Raw genomic sequence first — 20984 nt, 5'->3', positions numbered from 1 at the left:
CCAACTGAAATATATCGCCGAAAAACTGTTAAACATCGAACAAAACGATTATGGAGAAAATATCTACAAAATGGAATAATCACCTGATGACTTATCATTCGACAATGATCAAAAGATCCAATACAAAGAACACATAAAATTTCCCTCTAGAATCATGGGCAGAAGTAAGAGCGTAAAAGAATTGCACTCTTTCTGAAAAAAAGAGCCTTTCATACATCGAAATTTCTGATCTACCTTTGAAACTTTTAATTGATACAGGCTTTACAAAATCATTCCTCAATCACAAAACAGCTTCTACTCATTTTCCAGCTTTAATAAAATACGATCGTCACTTCCATCTTTCAAATTATGCATAAAAACATAGCGTCACAATCCTTTCATTTCCAGAATTGAAATCTTCCGAAAAACTGAAATTTTATCTTTTCAAATTCCACGAAACCCTCGATTTACTATTGGTCTCGATAACCTAAAACTTTTCTATACTAAACTAAACTTCACCATATTAATCCTTACCACAAAACATTTAACACTCCCAGAAAATGTTATAAAACAACGAAAACGCAATTTTACTAAATCCAACTCGAGTCAAGTCAGGTTACCAATAAAAGAAAGTCAAGGAACCATCCTCATACCAAGTCAAAAAATACAAACTTCAGTGAAAAAAGAAAGTTCTTCCGGCGCAACAAACCAAATTGAGAATGAGAAATCATTTTGTAATTTGTTCCTAATCAGAATCGAAAAACTACTCGGAGTAAATAATCGCTAACTTTTGTTATCGGGAAATAATACAGTGTGTGTTTAATCTGTGGGGAACTTGATCCTACGTTCAAAAGTAAAATAAGAAAATACTTACACCCTAGCCTCTTCTATTTTCTTTGCGAATATCTGTTCCCATGTATACATTTTAATTGTTTTAATAGTAGACAAAGTTTCTTGCATTCTTTGCAATCTTTCATCTGTTAGTTTACCGATTTTCAATCTTAGACCCCTTATGATTTTAGATATAAATGCTACAAAATATTTCAAATGTATAATTTACCTTCAAAATTTTATAATCAATAAAACAAGAGGAAATGAATAGGACAAATCATCAATTTGTTATTGGTACAATCCGAAAATATTACCAAAATCTGTTTATTAAGTCTTCTAAACTGAACTAAACTATTATTAATAAAATTATATTGAAATTGTTCAAAGACCACATCGATCGCGTGTATACAAATAGCTCAAAGTCATAGGTATACAAATAGTATTCGTTTTATTTGGGGAGAAAGCAAAAAAAATTTGTACTTTGTAGAGATTTTAATTAAAATCTCTCAACAACCAACGAATTTGAAATGTTTTGGAAGCATCATATAACATCGATATATATATATATATATATATATATATATATATATATATATATATATATATATATATATATATAATAACAATCGATGGAGTCTTTGCAAAATTAAATACTTACAAAATTGAAACTTTCATCTATAAATCATATTTTTCATTTCATCAACCGATTATTATGAGAAATGTGGAAAAATAATAAGTAAAAAATTATTAAATAAATGAAATTAAAATATTTTTCTTGTTTTATTTTTATATTTTTTGTTAGTATTTACTAACTTGCTAACGGTTAAAAATGCTCTATTAAATAACGAGACTGTGCGCCTAGAGGGCGCCCTAGACGGGTGTGGTAAAAAACGAGTCGTGCGTAAGGTATCTAGTTATCTTGTCTATGCACGTCGCAACTATCGTTTTTGTCACTATTATAGGATTTGTGCAATAGGGGCTTGAATCCTACTTCTAACTGCAAATTGTGAGATGGTAATCCAGAAAATTCCAATGAATTTTAAAACTCCGTGGGATAGTTGATTACATCATCCTGGTTCAAAACGGTGTCTACTGATTTGAAAAAAAAATTGTCCCGGAATAAAATTCTGAATGGTCGCAGTAGATCCTCGACATCTTTATTTTTCGCCGCCAATATTGCTCGTTCACCCAGCCCATTATAGCGATTGAACTCTTGCACTATATCTAGGAAAACACGCTGAATTAGATCCTTTTTTAAGTCTGTGTGTTTGTTATTATTGCATTTTAAGCCTATCTACTTCATTGTTACTCACTAAAGAACGCAATTCTGACATAGCATTACGATTATTTTTTTATCTGTTTCTCTCTGGTCATCAGTACGGTTTGCGCGTGAAGTAGTCGTCTTCTCGGCATCATAATTAATCAAAGTAAAAAAAGTTCTTGTGCACTATCAGAAAAGAGCACATAACTTGGAATATTACTATCACAAAGGATCTCTCGCGCACGTAGCGGTAATCGTCATCACAAAGATAGTGTCAAATGTCAAATATTATGGTTGCGTTCAAAAATTTTATTTGCGACAAAACATCAAGGAAAAAAAATTGTTGTTTTTCTTTAATTCTCAGCATTTTTATATTTATTCACCTTTTCATCCTTCTTTGGACTTCCACAAATAATTCAAGATCACAATTAGTCAAATCGGTCCAGACGTTCTCGAGTTTTAGTGAAACTAACGAACAGCAATTTTATATACATATATAAATCCATTTGTTTCCAAAACAACTATGAAAATGGCAGGCAATAGACATACAAATTTTTTTTAATCAAATGAATTTAATATGGGCTATACTTCGAATATCAAGGTTTTCTTTTTGTATGATTTTTCAATAAACAAAGTGAACATTAGAAACCGACATTATTTATGAGACACCCTCTATATTTTTTCAATTTATTTTATATAATGTTTATTTTACCTTGGATTGGCATCACAGCTAATAGCATAGAAATTCCCACGAAGGATACTATTCCGGTTCGTAAATATACTAAAATGCATATTATAATAGTCTGAACTATTGAAATCCATACATCATTAAAAATCCATATTGACTGTTCAAATTGCTGAATATCTTTAGTAATAATAGTGATAATATTTCCTGAAATGTTTTAGTGTTATTAACACGCAGAGTGCCATAATGAAAACACAAATATTGATGTCTTTCTGGTCAAAGTTTTTTTTTATTGTATTACTTTATTTTTAGTCAAATAATAATAAAAATATTGAAAACAGTGAAATATTCAAGTTATTTTCCAAAATAACGCCCTTTTTCGTCGTCGCATTGATCCACCACGGCCTCAAGCGACTGATATGCTTTATAAGCTGTGGGGGGAAAAGCCAACCGACGCGATTTCTATGTTGTTTGGCCCCTTTGCCGCTTAGTATTTGTTCTGACTTGGTGGAGTTCACGTCGTTTACGTTTCTTGCCAGTGATTGCAGTTTAGGATTTGTACTTACTCTCTATATTGATGTGATTTGGATTCTGTATTGTGTTCAGAATGGGAAGTTACGAAGAAAAGCAGGAGTTGAAAAAATTAAGGGAAGATGTTTTGTCATCTAGTGAACCATCGGATAGTGAATTATCTAGTTCAGAAGAGTATCTCGAAAGCCCAAGGAAGAGAATTAGACTTTTCGTTTCACCGAAAGTTGCAGTTCAAACAGTGACAGTTCTTCATCAAAGCGTGTAGTTTTTCCAGAAGTATCCAGTTCCGCTACTAATTCTCAATCACTCCGACCATTACCGCCTATTACATGGGAAAACTTGAATAAATTTTCTTACACCGTAAAAAAACAGGAATTTTCACGTTGCATATTCTAAATAAATGTTCTTTTGGATATCAACAAAGCTTATATTTGAAATGCTTCTTTGATTTTGATGTTTGATTCATTCTAAATAAATGGGCTTTAAAAATCAATTATGGATCTGTTATTTTTCCATTTAAAAATAGGTGACAACATCTAATCTCAAAACCAAGTATACCCCCGGTTTGCCGAAAACATACTCAATAACATCCCATATCACTTGCACTGAAATGTCGCATCAATGCTAACCAGCGCGACCTGAAATATTTTTTTATATGTCGGATCCCTCATCGATCCCCCATGGCCGTATTGAATTTAATTTTGTTAGCAAAATGGGGGATAAGGTTGATCCCCCATGACAGTTTACGTGTTAAAATTAGAGTAATATACCAATCGGTTAATACTTACCTAAGCTTGTATTTTCTAAAGCTTTCGGACTTAGCCTCAACGCCTTTCTATAAATCAATGAGCAACATGAAATTCTTATTTGAATTGCCAATTCTGTCAAATATATAAAATAATTTTGAAAGTAAAAAAACTGGAAGGCTTTGAGTCCAAGCATAAGCCCAGCGTAATATATAGCATCGTAAATTGTCATTTCAGTTTGACCAGGTTTATAGTATGCTACCAAATTTGATATTGCCACAGGTTCCAAGGTACTAAAACAAAATTTCCAAATGATACTGTACTGGTACTGGTAATAATACCATCTATTATTATACAAGAGCTAGTAACAACTATGAACATGTTGAAAATGATCTAAAAAAAATTCCATTAATTGAAACCTACGAAAGTACATTATAAACGATCCACATCTCCAGATATGATTTTATAAATTTGATAACACACATTTTTTAAATATTAATAAAGCGTATTTCGCACTGTTTTAAACATATGTATATCATGGCTATAAAAAATTAAATGATTAAACATTCTCGCTACCTAAAGCACCATTTCTCATATTGGTATTAATGCTATGCCGATACTGACTTTTATTTCTTTATTGACGTTCTTGATTTCACAATTCATAAGGCTTAAAGACAATAATACATTCATAAAGTATAAATACACATTTTAAATAAAGAAACAGGAATTTATATGGACAACATTTAAAAAAGGCAAGAGCTAAAAAAAGGGAAATTAAAATAAATTATAGTTAATTTCTGTGGTGGTCTATAATAGCTCAAGCTGCATAAACTTAAATTATGATAATATTATTTATTTATTTATATTTGGTTCATCAAAATAGTTGTAATACTTTTTTTAAAAAAAAAAGGATATTTTTATGGGGAGCCGTTTTTACAAGATATCTTAGGTGGAAGTTTTTACATGAAAAAAAACTGACGTTGGTCCTATGTCTACCAAATGCTAGGTTCGCTTCACTATGCGCTTATTAAATAATTTATTATAGACATTATAGCTTGTTTAAGTTTTAAAGGTACACAAGTAGTTTATAAATAGAAATAAACCAACCTTATTAGTAACCTCCATGTCATATGAATTAATCCTAATCCAAAATACCTGAATCCATACAATTTCAATATCACTTTGAACATAGAAGCTTTTGTACCCGGTTGCGTACTATCTCGACTAAAATATCTATCTTCCAGCTGATCTGTACATTTTTGTGATCGACACTTTTCAATAACTTGATATAGATCATCATCTTCAAGATCCTTTTTAAACCCCTTGGCAAATATTTTTCCGGAATACCTGCAAAAGAAGTTGTGTTCACTTTTTCCGGTCCAATTTGGTTGAAGTTTCCAATCAAAACCAATACAGTGGACCACCGGTTTTCCGACAAACATTTTGCAGGGCAGTGTCGGATTATCGAACTTGTCGGATTATAGAATACTGACGAAATAGTCCGGAATCTCTTACAAAAGGGTACCTTATAATCCGACAAATTACAGATCCAATGATAAGATGTTATACATATATGTATATGTACTCTGAAGTACAAATCATACTTCATTATGTATGTCAAATTTAGTAAGTTAAACAACACAATTGAGAACTTGCGTTTTATTATAAAATAAACGTCATTAATGCTATAAGCTTACAAAAAATATGTAATAACTTTACATTAAGAATTATGTAATTGTGTACAAACAAATGTACATATGTACTAAGATAATCAAAAATTATGAAGCATGAAAATATTCATCATTTTTTTTGTTTAACATTGTTGAAACGCGAGATGGACGCTTTGTCCCTCAGTTTTCTCAAAAGTAAAAGTTGTGCTGTCTTGTGCTGTTACTTGCGGAATTGTAGTTGCAATTACTTCATCGTCATCTTCCTGATTTATTGTTGTATAACTAGAAATCTGTTTTGTAATCTCTTCGTCAGACATTTCATAAAAAATATTTTATCCATTCCACGGCACCAGGTTTCCAAATCTTCCGGACTTATCTGTGTTTCAGCAGCAATTTGCTCTAGTAGTACTTCTGAAGGTACACTGATTCTGATTTGTGGATCGTTGGTAGGTGTGGCGACTATATCTGGCCATAATTTTTTCCAAGACGATGTAATAGTTGATGACGGTAATGCATTCCACGATTGACATAAACAAAGTCTTTCATATTAAATTCTTTTAACATTTTTTCTATAGGCTGCTCTTTGGGTTGAGTCAGTGCAGTGCAGTGCAGTTTGGCGGAAGAAACATCGCATTTATCCCCAGTTGTCAGTTATTTTTCAGACGGATGACCAGGAGCGTTATCAAGAAGCAATAACGCTTTTTGAGGAAATTTATGATCTTTCAATCATTTTCTAACTTCTGGTATGAAGCAAGATTTTTCTAATCCACCCACTTTTTTGTCCATAATAGTGTACAGGTAAATCAATGTTTTTGAATGCACGTGGTTTATTCGATTTTCCAACGACCACCATCTTTAGCATGTGTGTACGCGCAGCATCAGCACATGGTAGTATGGTTACTCGTTCTTTACTTACTTTTTTCCAGCTACCGATTTTTCGTTATAAGAAACAAAAGTTTTGTTAGGTATCACACCCCAAAAAAGCCCTTATTCGTCTGCATTGTACACCTGAGACGCATTAAGATTTAAATCTTTCACCATTTGCAAAAATCTTAATTTAATTGGCTCTGTGCAGGTGGCATCATTAAAAAGTTTCTCTCCTGTACTAGTCATTAAACATTTGCCATGGCGACTTTTGATACGTTTTATACATAGTATAAAGTAGTATAAAGCTTCTTCCACGCCTGGATGTTCAGCGTTCTTGAGTGTCTGTCTCTTGCCTGGCCCATAGTCAGGGGGTTTTTAATGTCATAAATTGTTGATCGGCCTACGCCGTGAATACTTGCTAAACTACTAAAAGATTCGTTACGATTTAAGCGCACTAAAATATCACATTTTTCTTCAACTATCAGTGTTTTTTGCATTCGCTTCTGAGCTTGTGACAACATTACTAGGTACGAATACGTAATACACAATGAATAAACAGAAAACAATGAACGCTACACCCCACAGCTATCTTCATATGTAGTCAAATTCATACTAAGCAATCAGAATCAAAACAATACCCTACGCGAAGAGCACAATATGTGGTAGTGGTGCGTAGTTATAACTTATAACTTCTTCAATCATGCATTAGCGAAGATTGTCAAAAAAATATTCAATACATAGTACATGTGGTAGACCATGTCGGATTACAGGGGGTGCCGGATAAGACAGAGGACGGATTACCGGGGGTCCACTGTATTGGGAATTGAGCTGCTGATCAAACAAACGATTTTAAATTACAAAAGCTCCTTAATCCTTATTAGAAGAAAAGTCATATATTATTATTATTCAGTCATTTGAAAATTGATTAAACTTATGTGATTCATAATGAACTAAAGAGGCTTGTAAGATAAATCACACTAAACCAAGCTGCAGGCGCTACAGAAATTAATTAAAAAGATGGCTTGAAATTTGGAGATGCAAATGTTTTCTTGGTACATCGTATCAACACTTTCTTAGAAGCAAAGGCGGATCCAGGGGACACATGCGGGTCATGGGTCACCTAACTGCATACCTTCAATATTTGATTAATTTAATATTTTATAATAACTTTATATGATGGCAAATGTTTGGGAATGAGGACATCTAAAATTTTAATTTTACCGCGCCGCACATGCGCACGCTTGTCGACTATGTAACGTCTAGCTAGACCTAACCTCAATCGGAATTGGAACGACTAAACTTCAACATATCATAACATAGTTCTAAGTTAAAAACTAGAATTTATTTCTACCTATAATATGTTGTAAGTGTACCTTTATAAGTATTCTTAAAAATTGTTGCTGCAAATTCATTAATTACAAGAAATGGTAAGTAATCAGTTTCTCATTATTCCAGTGCGTATGTTTTAACTTAAATGTTATTGTTGTTAATGCTCATAAAGTACCTCACTGGCACTTCTCCACGTTCATATAAACGTACCCATTGACGTAAATGACGCAATAACGCATAACGGGAGAAGACGTAAAGAAAAATTGATTTTGTTATTCAAATATATGTATTTTAACTGTTTCTATTTTGTTTATTGAAAATCCTTGTCGTACCACCTATTCACTTTTGCGTCATACCCCTCGACATACCTTTAGCTGTTATGACAAATAATTCACCACGGTTATGGAATATAAATATTAAATAGGCTGCCTCATTCCGTGCGTAGTAGTGCTACTCTGGATGTCTTCATGGCAGATGGCAATATGTACGTGTATATATACAAGTTATTATATATTAAGTTTTTCAAGTGTACAATAAAGAATAAATATTGATAAGTACTGTACTTACGTACATTAATAAAATACCTACTTTTTACTTGTACCTGTTATGAAAATTAAATTATAAGTTCTTGACTTGACCACGACTATGCGACCCCCTCCTGGCGCCAAAGCTGGATCCGCCCTTGCTTAGAAGCCACCGTTTTACATCTCAACAAGTTGTGTTCTTCATAATATATATAAGCAACTACGCCGCGTATATATGCTACGCTCAAAGACTTAAAGACCGAAAACACAGCCACAACACGTTCTGTGCGCCGTGCGTTTACCAGAACGCATTGTGGCTGTTCTGATATAGCCAGAACCCGAATGAAATTATTTTACATTTAGAAGACGTCTGCTCACGTAATATAATGCTGCTTATTAATAATCATTTGGTAACAAAATAGTACTATATATCCATATAGTCACTAGTTAATATAGTTAATCGTTAGTCGATTTAATGTGAAACAGTATATTACTAAAATCAATCTTCGCTGCATATCCACCTATTTGTTTTTACATAAGGAATTGTTGCATTTTGAATTGCATTGAACTTTATGTTTGACGCAGTTAGGTTAGGTTAAGCTATTTATATATACTATTGACTATTTGAATATAAAACATATATAAAAACGTTGTCATTAAACATTTATTCAAATAATGAGTGTTGTATTACTTTGTTGCCAAATGATTATTATTAAGCAGCATTTTATTATGTGACCTAACGTCTTCTAAATCTAAAATAATTTCATTCGGGTTCTGACTATATCAGAACAGCCACGACACGTTCTGGCAAACGTAAAACGCACAGAACGCGATGGGGCTGTTTTAAACGGCCACTGGCCGTTTTCGGTCTTTGAGTGTAACATATATATCACACAGATGAAATATGTTATATAGATCTGTAATCATTATACATACCAAACATTATCGGATAGATTTTATTCAAAACAACAACAAATTTTAAGAACCACCTGGCAAGCTCAAATGATTGATGTCCCATAAAATTATTTATCAAAAATGGATAAGACATCAAGTAAAGAAAAGTAGAAGCAAAAAGCTGCAATGAGACAATATAAAGAGTGAGTTTTATGAGTGGAACGCCTGAATTATCTCGGAAACAGTTGGTACGATTTTTATAAATTTTTGTGCGCAAAGGTCTTGTGATACGGCCGGTCTTATGGTAGTATCTACATTATTGTCAGATCTTTCCTTTTTCCGGAAAAATAATGAAATTTGTTATTTCAAATAAATCACCCTATATATTTCGTGTTTTTAGAAATATTTAAGAAATACTGCTTATTTTTCATGTAATATTCTCAACACCTAATGCCATAATTTCGGTGTTATAGCTACATTTACAGTACCTCCACCAAAGTTACAATGAATATTGTACATTTAGATGGCTATGATTAAATAAACTTCTTTAATTTGGATATTCTTCAAACAAGGTCTAGTGTCAGTGGGTCAGTAAAGGCGATTACAGCAGATGCTCAAGCCATGCTATTTTTGAATATTTGCAATACATTATGCAACATCTGACTGCTCAATTCTTCTTATCTCTGTGGTAATCCTATCTTTCAATTCCTGAATAATGGCAGGTTTTGTTTTGTAAACGATGTTTTTTAAGTGGAACCTACAGGAAATACTCTAAAGGATTCATGTCGGGTGATCGCGGGGGCCATTAGATAAAACTACACCTTTTAATACATCTTCTGGGAAACATTTTTTCATCATTCGATCTGCAAACTCCTCACGTCTATCAAAATCGTCATCTGACAACTCTTGAACCAACGTCACTTTGTAATGATGGAATTTATTCACGTAAAATTTTCATCACGAATGTTTGCATTATTTGTCTAGTACTCAAGTTGGGATCGTCGACTAACAGGACATAAACATCTAAAGATTTGTTTTCATTTGATGCAGTTTTTCTGCGCCCTGATTTGGATAAATCTTTCACTTAACCAGTTTCGTTAAACTTTCTTACCAATTCACTGTCAGTAGATCTTGTTATGGGATTTCGGTTAGGATATAAATTATTGAAGACATTACACGTTTCTTGTTGACTTCTACGCCTACCACCATATCCTAATATAATTAAAATACCACTTCGTTTTTGCTCAGATAAACGATCAACTGTGACTCTTAATAAACTTCAACAATAATAATTTATTGAAACATCAAATTTGTTATTGTAGCAGTCATAGCCAGCTAAATGTATTATTTTGACTCCGGCGGAGATAATATAAATGTAGCTGCCCAGAATTACGGCATTTCAAAAAGAGAAAAATAAACAGGGGGTGATTCATTTGAAATAACAAAGTTCTTTATTTTTCCAGAGAAAAGAAAGATCTGACAACATTGTAAATACCATAATATCATAATACCGTTCGTATTACAAGACCCTTGAACCCGAAAATTTATAAAAATAGTACAAACCGTTTCCGAGATAATTGAGGCGTTCCATACATAAAACTCACTCTGTATTATGTTGCATCCAAATCATCATCTCCAAACAAAAATAGATTGTTAACTAATAACAACAGTGAAGAAGAAGAATCTAAAAAAGCAACAAAAATGAAGAAATCAACTTATTATTATAATGAAAATTTGAGAACGGGATATTATTTTATGTGAATACAACTGCAAAACTTCATAAAAATCCTTCGAGAAATTTGGAAAACTAGAGGGACTAGAGGAAGACCATGATTCATTCAATTTCATAATTCGGAATTGCTTTCCACTACATTATTTAACTAAAAAATCGACTTTTTTAGGAATTTTGAAATCGAAGTCAACAAAAATCAATCATCAGATAAATCTAGAGAATATATATTAAATTTTGAATTAAATATAGGTGGGACCTATAGTTTTTAGTAACGTAACACGAGAAGTATATAAAGGAAAGATACAATACCTGGAGTTTTAGAAAATGAAATTTGATTTTTAGGATCATCACAACAACATCAAAAGAGCTCATTAGATGCAAATTAGAACTAGAAGGTCAAATAATATAACAGAATGACATTCAACTACCTTGTTATTTTTCTTATATTTATTAAAAAAAATTGTCCGATTGTATGGATTTTAAGAATTACTTCACTTCTAGGCACTCTCAAAATAAAACAGACAGAATGGCGTATGCATATATATTAGATATTAAATGAAAAAGAACTACAAAAAGGAAAACATACATGGTGTCCTAATTGAAAAATGATGAAATTGCATTTCATTTTGATACAGCTTTTGAATATTCCCATTTGCCTATAAAGAGGGTCAATTTTTTTAAAAATTTTAGTGCTATGCAAATCATGTTTAGTTTGAACATAAAATTATAGAATTTTTGTAAATTACTGAGATATGATAATAACTATACCCCTTACAAGATTGAATAGGTTAAATACTGATTGAAATTTTTTCACAGTACCATGAAACTTACACAAAACTTAAAACTGATAATATATTTGCATTCTCTCGGGGATTAATCTCCCGATTCACGTTTTCACTGTGATCCATGCTTGAAGACTAATGCATATTACAAAAAATTGCAATAAGCTTAAGTACACAAAATAAAACAAACACTAAGGTAAATCTCCAACAATTCAAATAATAGAATTTCCATTGTTCCAAACTTAGTCTTAGACAGAGAATATTCCATAATATTACTTTGTAAGCTCCAAGCAAATAATTCACACTTGAACTATGTGAATTAAACAAATTCAACCCTTGATGTAATACAATTAAAAGAATTACTGCTACCTAACTATTCGCACTTGAAAGATATGAATAAAGCAAATTCAGCCTTCGGTATGATACAATTTGAAGAGCTGCGATAACCATCTTTGGGTAGTAATAAATACACTTTTAACTTGATAAAAGTTTGCAATCTCTGATACATACCCGAATGAGGGCAAATGAAATAGCAAACAGACTTGCAAGATCGGCTATAAGACAAGTCTACGGGTTTACCACATGACCATCAGTCAAGAACTAAAGGGAAAGGAAGTTAAATATCGGAAAAGAAAAAACTGTCCAAAACATACCGAAGATCAGTTGCGGAAAAGTCCGATATGTTGTCGCGCATTAAGAAGACGTCACTTCACAAGAACATTTGTGATCATGGATGTCGAAAAATCTTATCACATTCAGAAATTGAACGCATTGATGGATTTCACACGGATGACATAAAAAATTATCCCAATGAAGTAAAATAAAAATCCAAAAAGAAATTTGAAGATAAAGTCTTAGTCTTGTGTGCAAATTCAAAGCAGGTATTTTATATCGTTGGATGCACTGTCTTCAAAACTTGGTTAATTTTATTAATAGACATCATCCCAATGACGAAATAATATGTTGGCCGGATCTCGCCTCTTGTACCACTATACCAGAAAAACCAGAGATTGGCTAGAGGCTCACGACATACCATTTGTACCGAAAGAAGATAATCCCCCAAATGCTCCCCAGGCTCGCCCTATTGAAGGGTTTTGGGCGATATTGTATAGAAAAATGTGTTATAAGGGTTGGAAAATGAGCAATAGCATATTCAATTAGGTATCAGATAATCTTATTTTTAAGAGAAGGTATAATAAAACGCCATTTTTCAATTTAATGTTTTTTATTCTAAAATTGTAATAATTAAGATTAAGATAATAAGATTAATTAAAACTTATATACGGTGAATGAATGTTGTAAATCACAAAATAAAATACAGATTTCCTATTTCTGTTTTTTTTTTTCAATAATTATACGTATTTTATGTTATTATCGATTCAATTGTGGAATTATAAGCCAAAACAGTTTCAGTCTGGTTGGAAACATTTAGATATGATACCTCTAATTTATGTGTTTATTTTAGCACATGATTGTTCCATTCATTTCGTAGAGGGTACTTCCATACAATGCGAAGTGCCTAGGTTTAAGACATTGTTTATTTATCTATTTATGATTTATGAAGAAAAAATAAAATAAACCCATAATATATCAGATACATCATTACTAAATTGGATAATTTCATAATTTTGATAATCATATTTTAAATAGTTTCTTATTTCAAGGAACAGGCAGGAAATTATATTCCTTGTAACCCGCACATGGCCTTAAAACGTGATAAGTTCAATAACCATGTAAATAATACATATAGGTATAGACATATCAAATATTACTTTTATAATCAAATGAAAGTTTTATAACAGGTATATATACGTTAAAAAGTCATAATTTTAATTCCAACGTGACATCACATTGTTCGAGAGAGATCGCGCATGCTTACGCATAGGCATACCGGTGTATTTGTATCGTGGTCGAAAACGATTTTGCCTCCGAGTGATAGAGGAGGCTGGCTACAAAGTTCAAACCAGTAAATATACTAGTAAGTAAATAAGATTTTTGTCTTCTTCCCGCAGATTTTGTTTTTGAATTTTCATCAATTTATTTCCATACTCATCGCATGAAATTATGGACAACTTTGACCGGTTTCTATAGGATCATAAGCGTTGTTATTTTGTCAAGAACGTTAAGCTGACAGTTTATTATCAAAAATTGAGAGAAAGTGAAATTATTGATTTATATAACAGCCAAATGGATATAGCAGAGTTAGCTGGTAGAAAAATCGAAAAAGATTCATGAAGCAACGAATCAATACGAATTTGGCGTATTAAAGTCTCCATCAAACTTGTTGTGTCAGAAAATATTTTTTTTGCAAAATACGAATTTGATTATTAAATGCTAATTTAAGAAAATATTTATATAGATTAGAACTATGTTATCTATAGCTAATATTTGTTTGTAAATTAAGGATTAAACGAAACAAATGCAAGTAGGAACAAAAAAAATTTATTTGTGATTTGACGTCAATGTCTGTAACGGGAATTACTAAATAAATGAATATGATCCAAGAAAATTGGAAATGAAATTTTTGGAGATAACTGGTTGTTAATTTGTAATCAGTATCGCCAAAATGTACACCAAGAAACATGAAAAAATTGTAGTGTATTCACTATGAATATATTAACATCACCATTTGAATAACACAAAATTGACAATGAATTGGCAGGAATTAGGAATGGAATTTTGAAATAAATGACCTTAATTTGAGTATTTGAGAAAATCACCATTTCAATTCAATGGTACTTTAACATTTGGAAACTTCGTATTGCTTATGTATAAACACAAACTCGCCATTATCAATCTATCAATAAAAAAGCTAGTAGACATCCAAATGTAGTAAATATTTTTTTGGTTGAAAATAAGATATCTACACTATTGGCAGGAATTAAGCTCAAAAATTTTTATCACACAACTAACTCCAATAATAACGTCATTAATAGTAGCACATAACCCAATTTTTATTATTGCACTTTTATCACATTTGTCTACATTTCACTAATTAAGCTCACAAGATTCTAAAAAAATTCTTTTATATATTTATGAATATTTCTATACTTTTTGTATCATAATAACTTTTCACCACTTTTTTAACTTAAAAGCACGATAACAGCGTTTTGTAATGTATATAATTTTTAATTATCTATTCATATTATTTATGTAAGTACATATGTTATAATATTGCCGAGCATGATTTTATGCAACCCTCAGATGCCGTTTTCGTCCCGTATCCTGCCAATGGAAGTGTAGCTATCGATCAATAAGTTATTTTGAATTTAATGTATATTAAGGAAAAAACAAAGGGATGGGAGGGTTTAGTTAAAATGGACAAAGATCGAACATGGCAATAAACATTGTTTCAATTCCTTTTATTTGAATCACTAATAAAAAGAATAGGTAAAGTTCAATACGATTAATGGGATCCAAATTTGATCATTCAATTCATGTTTAGTATTCAATAGATATCACTGCTTTCAACTTAGCCATACTTAACGAGCTTTTGGGCGAGATGATTGGAAATCGAGAGAGCTGAGAAATGTTGTAAAAAATTACTGAACGTAACCCAGCAATTAAGTTGGCAGGGATGATTATTATGTCAAAAAAAAAATGGTTACTTTCAGATTCAAGTCATTTTGTGTAGTTTTACTTCTAATATAATAAAAGTATAGAAGAACCTGTATAAATTTCTTTTATTTATATTATAGAAGAAACGAATATTACAACAGGTTATGGGCCCAGGCCAGATTTAATAAGCTTCAGTGAATTTCAAAGTAAAGTATAAAAGCTAACCTAAAAAATAAGGCGTGCCGGCTTGGCTTGTAAAGCAAATTAAAAGCAGAAATGGAATCTGAAAGTGTAAAGTTTACTTTCGCCAGATTAGACAACAACAATTATCAAAATTGGAAATTTAGAATTAAAATGTTGCTTACACGAGAAGGAAATTGGTCTGTTGTAGAAGAGGCAATACCAAATGAACCATCTGTTGAATGGAAACGTAAAGATGAAAAAGCACAAGCTACAATTTCATTAAGTATCGAAGACAATCAGATAGCACACATTTATAAATGCAAGAATACGAAAGAAATGTGGAATGAACTGCAAAAGGTACATGAAAGAAATAATTTAAGTAACAAGTTGTATTTATTGAGGAAGCTGTATCAGTCTAGACTTGAAAATAAACCAATGCATGAATACATTAAAGAAATACTAGAATTAGTTGAAAGACTACAAGGAGTTGGTGAGACTATTAAGGATTTCCATGTAGCTGCATTATTGTTAGGTGGATTGCCAGAAAGTTATTCCACATTAATAACAGCATTAGATGCTAGGCCAGATGATGAATTGACTCTTGAATATGTAAAGGGAAAACTAATGGATGAGTATAAAAGAAAAGAAGATACCAGTTCAACAGAGACGGCATTAAACACAAATAAAAAGTTTTCGAAGGAGATGAAAGAAAAAATAGAATGTTATTATTGTCATAGAAAAGGTCACTACAAGAAAGATTGTTTTTTCATGAAGAAAGACAGAAATAAGGGAAAGCAACATGCCAAAGTAACTGTTGAAGGTGATGAGTTGTCTGACTCAGTTTTTTGTTTCAATGTTTCCGGTAATAGTAAAAATAATCTAGAATTGTATATTGATTCAGGGGCTACAAGTCACATGTCAAATAATCCAGAATTATTTATTAAATTGGACTATTCAAAGTTAAATAAAATTATAGTTGCAAATGGACAGGAAATGCAAGTCAAAGGTAAAGGTGATATTTTAGTAAAAACAGAAATTTCAGGTAAATGCATAAGTTTAAAATTTAAAGATGTTTTATTTGTACCTGAGCTAAGCAATAATCTGTTATCGGTATCTAAAATTACAAAAGCTGGTTATAACATAAAGTTTGATTATTGTAATTGTTATATAGAAATTAATAATTCTATTATAGCCACAGGAAAATACTGTAATGGTTTATATAAATTAAACATGTTTTCAGAAAAAGTAAATATTGTAAAAACGTGTGAGGAAATGAATAATTGTATACATACATGGCATAGACGTTTAGGTCACAGAAGCCCTGATGATATAAAAATGATAGTAAGTAAAGATTTAGCTATTGGCATAAAAATAAATGATTGTGGTCAGAAAAAACAATGTGTCACTTGTATTGAAGGTAAATTAATGAGGAAATCTTTTCCTAAAAAATCAGAAAGTAAGACGTTTAAAGTTCTTGATTTAATCCATAGTGATATATGTGGACCTATGAGAACCCCTACTGTTGGTAAAAAGAAATATTTTTTGACTTTAACTGATGATTTTTCAAGATATACCACACTTTATTTATTAGAATCTAAAGATGAAGTATATATTAAACTAAAGGAATTCATTCTAGAAGTCAAAAATATTTTTGGGGTCTATCCAAAAACATTTAGAAGTGATAATGGAGAGGAATATACAGGGGTAGCTGTGCAGAAGCTACTCAAAAGTTTTGGTATAAGCTTTCAGTCGACTGCACCATATTATCCAGAGCAAAATGGTGTGTCGGAGAGGAAAAATAGAATATTGATGGAATCGGCAAGGTGTATGTTATTAGATGCTAATTTACCCCATAAATATTGGGGGGAAGCAGTAACAACTGCTAACTACATTTCTAATAGACTACATACTAAAAGTAAAGAAAAGACACCTTATGAGTTATGGGTCGGAAAGAAACCTGATTTATCATATTTCATTACATTTGGTTCTCAGGCTTTTGTTTACATTCCAAAAGAAAAAAGATCTAAACTAGAGAAAAGAGCAAAAACAGGTATTATGGTGGGATACAGTGAAAATAGTAAAGCTTATAGAATTCTAGATACAGATAAAATTATTATAAGTCGTAATGTAAAATTTAATGAATTTCTGAATCAACCTTTTAAAAATATAAATAATTGTAAGGCTGAAACTAGCAACTCAGATCCTGATTCAGTAATTACTGTTGACCTACAAACAAAAACTAAACATGGAGTGGATGATAGTGACATAAATGAAGAAGGTGGAGGATCAAATAATAATATCAATGAAGAAGAAAATGAAATTCCAGAAGAAACTGGAGGTGAAAACTTTCAGGAAATTAATGATCAAGAAATTGTAACCAGATCAGGAAGGGTGTCAAAGAAAAGAAATTATGAAGGTTACATTTCATACAATGTGATGAATAAGGAAACTTATAATGAAATGCAAGATCCAAAGACCGTAGTTGAAGCGATGTCAAGAAGTGACCGAAGAAATTGGGAAAAAGCAATGGAACGAGAGTACGAATCATTAATGAAAAATGAGGCATGGATTTTAGTAGACCGTCCATCAAACAAAAATGTTGTGCAAAATAAGTGGGTGTTCTGTTTAAAAAGGAATTCAAATAATGAAATACGATATAAAGCACGGCTAGTTGCAAAGGGTTTCACACAAACCTTTGGTATAGATTATTTTGAAACTTTTTCACCTGTAGTTAGATACTCTACAATAAGAATATTGTTTGCTTTATCTGTAGAATTAAGTTTAGATATTGACCACTTAGACGTAGAAACTGCATTTTTAAACGGAAACTTGGATGAAGAAATTTACATGGTGCAACCTGAGGGGTTTATTCTAAAAAATAATGAAAATAAGTATGTTTATTAAAAAAGGCTATATATGGATTAAAACAATCCTCCAGAATTTGGAATATTAAAGTAAAAAATGTCTTAAAAGACTTTTCAGCAATCAAGTTTTGAACCATGTATATTTTTCCAAAACAAGGACAAATTTATAATTCTAGTGGCCCTTTATGTTGATGATTTTTTAATTTGTTCAAATTCCTCAGTTTTTAAAACCAACCTCAAACAGGAATTGTCAAAACAATTTAAAATTAAAGACTTGGGGCCAATCAAATATTTTTTAGGTTTAAATATTGATTTTGACAAACAAAACAATATGATTAAAGTTAATCAGAGGGACTATATTTTAGAATTATTAGAGCGTTTCAAGTTAGGTGATGCTAAAACTGTTTTGACTCCTATTGAAGTCGGTTTAAAATTGAAGCCAACCACTAATGAAAAACCCTGTTTACCATAACAGAACTAAACATATAGACACTAAGTACCATTTTGTAAGGGAAGTAATTGAAAAAAATTTGGTTGAAATTAAATACATGCCTACTGAAAAAATGGTAGCAGATCTTTTAACAAAGGGGCTGCATAATCCCAAGCATATTTTTTGTACTAAAAATATTGGTCTAAATTAATTGCTGGTTTAAGGGGTAGTGTTGTAAAAAATTACTGAACGTAACCCAGCAATTAAGTTGGCAAGGATGATTATTATGTCAAAAAAAAAAATGGTTACTTTCAGATTCAAGTCATTTTGTGTAGTTTTACTTCTAATATAATAAAAGTATAGAAGAACCTGTATAAATTTCTTTTATTTATATTATAGAAGAAACGAATATTACAACAAGAAAGAAATCATGAAAGTTTGGTTATAATTCTATGTCGGTTGTAATTCGTCGCGTCGGTCATTACTTTTATTCATACATTTATCTGGTTTTCTTATACTAGATTAGATTAGAGAAGGGGCAATAAACCACTACCTTCCTGGGGCACTACGTCCTTTGTTCCAGTTTTATAAACACAAGTCAAAGTGTCGCAGCATTTTTTTTACATTTTAACAATTGTGAAACAGGTGATCAGGTCAATGACTTTTTGACAGAAACGAGTCCGCAGATGAGAATTCACATGCAATGTCTTGCGGGCATTTTCTTCAGTATGTACTAATTTAGTAGGTAATACAGCTTTTCTGAACCAGCTCTTCATGGGGGAAAAGAATGTCTGTGTCGGTCGATTTTATATTCCTTCAATATTCCTATTCCTCAATTTTCATGGCTTGGTAGCTCGCTGTGTACTTTGGATTTATGCAGTGATGGATTCACGCCTAGGGCCGTGAGGCCCAAGCCTAGGGCGGTAAAATTTTTGAAATGCTGAAATTTCAGAGACAGAAAAAAATGAAATCAATTTATCAATCAATAATTTTTGTAAAGAATTTTCTATAACTGTATCCATTATATCCACCCATCGTTGGGAAATTTTGATCCAGCGTATAAATTTAAAAGTTAAGAGTCTCAAACTGTCTGCTCGACATGATGCCTTTTGCGCATTAGAAAAAGAATGGTCACCAATAATTGATTCACTGGAATTTATTGCTGAAAGCAGAGATGAGAAATCGACCACGCTTTCGACACATTGCTAGTATTAGAAATGCACTTTACTACCCTAACAGTATTTAAAATTCCACAATACACCATTTATCACACTCTTCAGTAGTAATAATTCTCAAGAATATCCCCCACCATGTATTACAAAAATTTCAAACAAACAAAAATCAGACAACAAGCGTAGAAATTGCAGCTGGTCCCTAGAATTTCTGTGTTACAGCAGTCTACAGCCCATCACGACCTACGATATCTACTGAAAAATACCAAAATCTCTTTAAGACCCTTGGTAACAAATTTATCGCAGGTGGTGACTGGAACGCCAAACATACGCACTATGAGAAGGTGTGGCACACAGGTCTACTCTTTAAATTAAAAAACTGTCTTTTAAGTAATTACTACCTTCTCCTCAAATCATACTTATCGAATAGGATCTTTTTTGTAAGATTCTCAGGCCAGAAATCTAATTTCTTTCCTATTAAATCTGGAGTCCCCCAAGGTAGCGTCCTAGGCCCACTGTTTTTCTTTGTATATACATCAGATATACCAATGACCAAGAACACTAAAATAGTTCCATTCGCTGATGCCATTTTAGCTACAAACAACGACCCACTAATAGCTACAAAATCATATCGACCTGCTTAATGAGTGGTACATCAAATGTTGAACTAAGATCAAACCAACAAAATTTGTACCGGGTGTCCCAATAAGAATGGCTTTTGGCCATATCTCGGGAACCGTTTAGAGTACAGCTTCGGGAAAAAAAATTATAACAAAAGTGACCTCGATAAAAAACTGGAAATTATTTCAGAGTTGTAGGTCCACCGCTAGAGGGCGTAATTAAATACCAAAAAATATAAAATTAATAATTTACAAATTTTGCCTAATTAAGATGCATTTAAACTATGATTATCGTATTCCTCAAGAAATTCAGCATATATTTGATT

The 20984-nt window shown here is 31.8% G+C and overlaps 1 protein-coding gene across 3 annotated transcripts in view; it reads right to left on the bottom strand.

The window, feature by feature from the left end:
- LOC130900427 (ATP-binding cassette subfamily C member 4-like) overlaps nt 1-12112 on the bottom strand; it is a 39929-nt gene extending 27817 nt beyond the window's left edge. For 2 of the 3 annotated variants that reach the window (XM_057811042.1, XM_057811043.1), the window contains exons 1-5: nt 11881-12112; nt 5141-5380; nt 4076-4326; nt 2784-2963; nt 854-1010 (exon numbers count right to left, since the gene is read on the bottom strand). In XM_057811042.1, coding sequence (XP_057667025.1) covers nt 854-1010; nt 2784-2963; nt 4076-4326; nt 5141-5380; nt 11881-11957 — 905 coding nt within the window. In that variant the 5' untranslated portion in view covers nt 11958-12112. Of the gene's footprint in view, nt 1-853; nt 1011-2783; nt 2964-4075; nt 4327-5140; nt 5381-9359; nt 9499-10921; nt 11002-11880 lie in introns of all 3 variants that reach the window. The other variant, XM_057811044.1, reaches the window with a different exon arrangement.
- Between the last annotated feature and the right edge of the window lie 8872 nt (nt 12113-20984).

The sequence above is a fragment of the Diorhabda carinulata genome, chromosome X (genome assembly GCF_026250575.1).
Source record: "Diorhabda carinulata isolate Delta chromosome X, icDioCari1.1, whole genome shotgun sequence".
NCBI lineage: Eukaryota > Metazoa > Arthropoda > Insecta > Coleoptera > Chrysomelidae > Diorhabda > Diorhabda carinulata.
The sequence above is the reverse complement of the archived record's forward strand: the minus strand, read 5'-3'. Positions and strand labels throughout refer to the sequence as shown.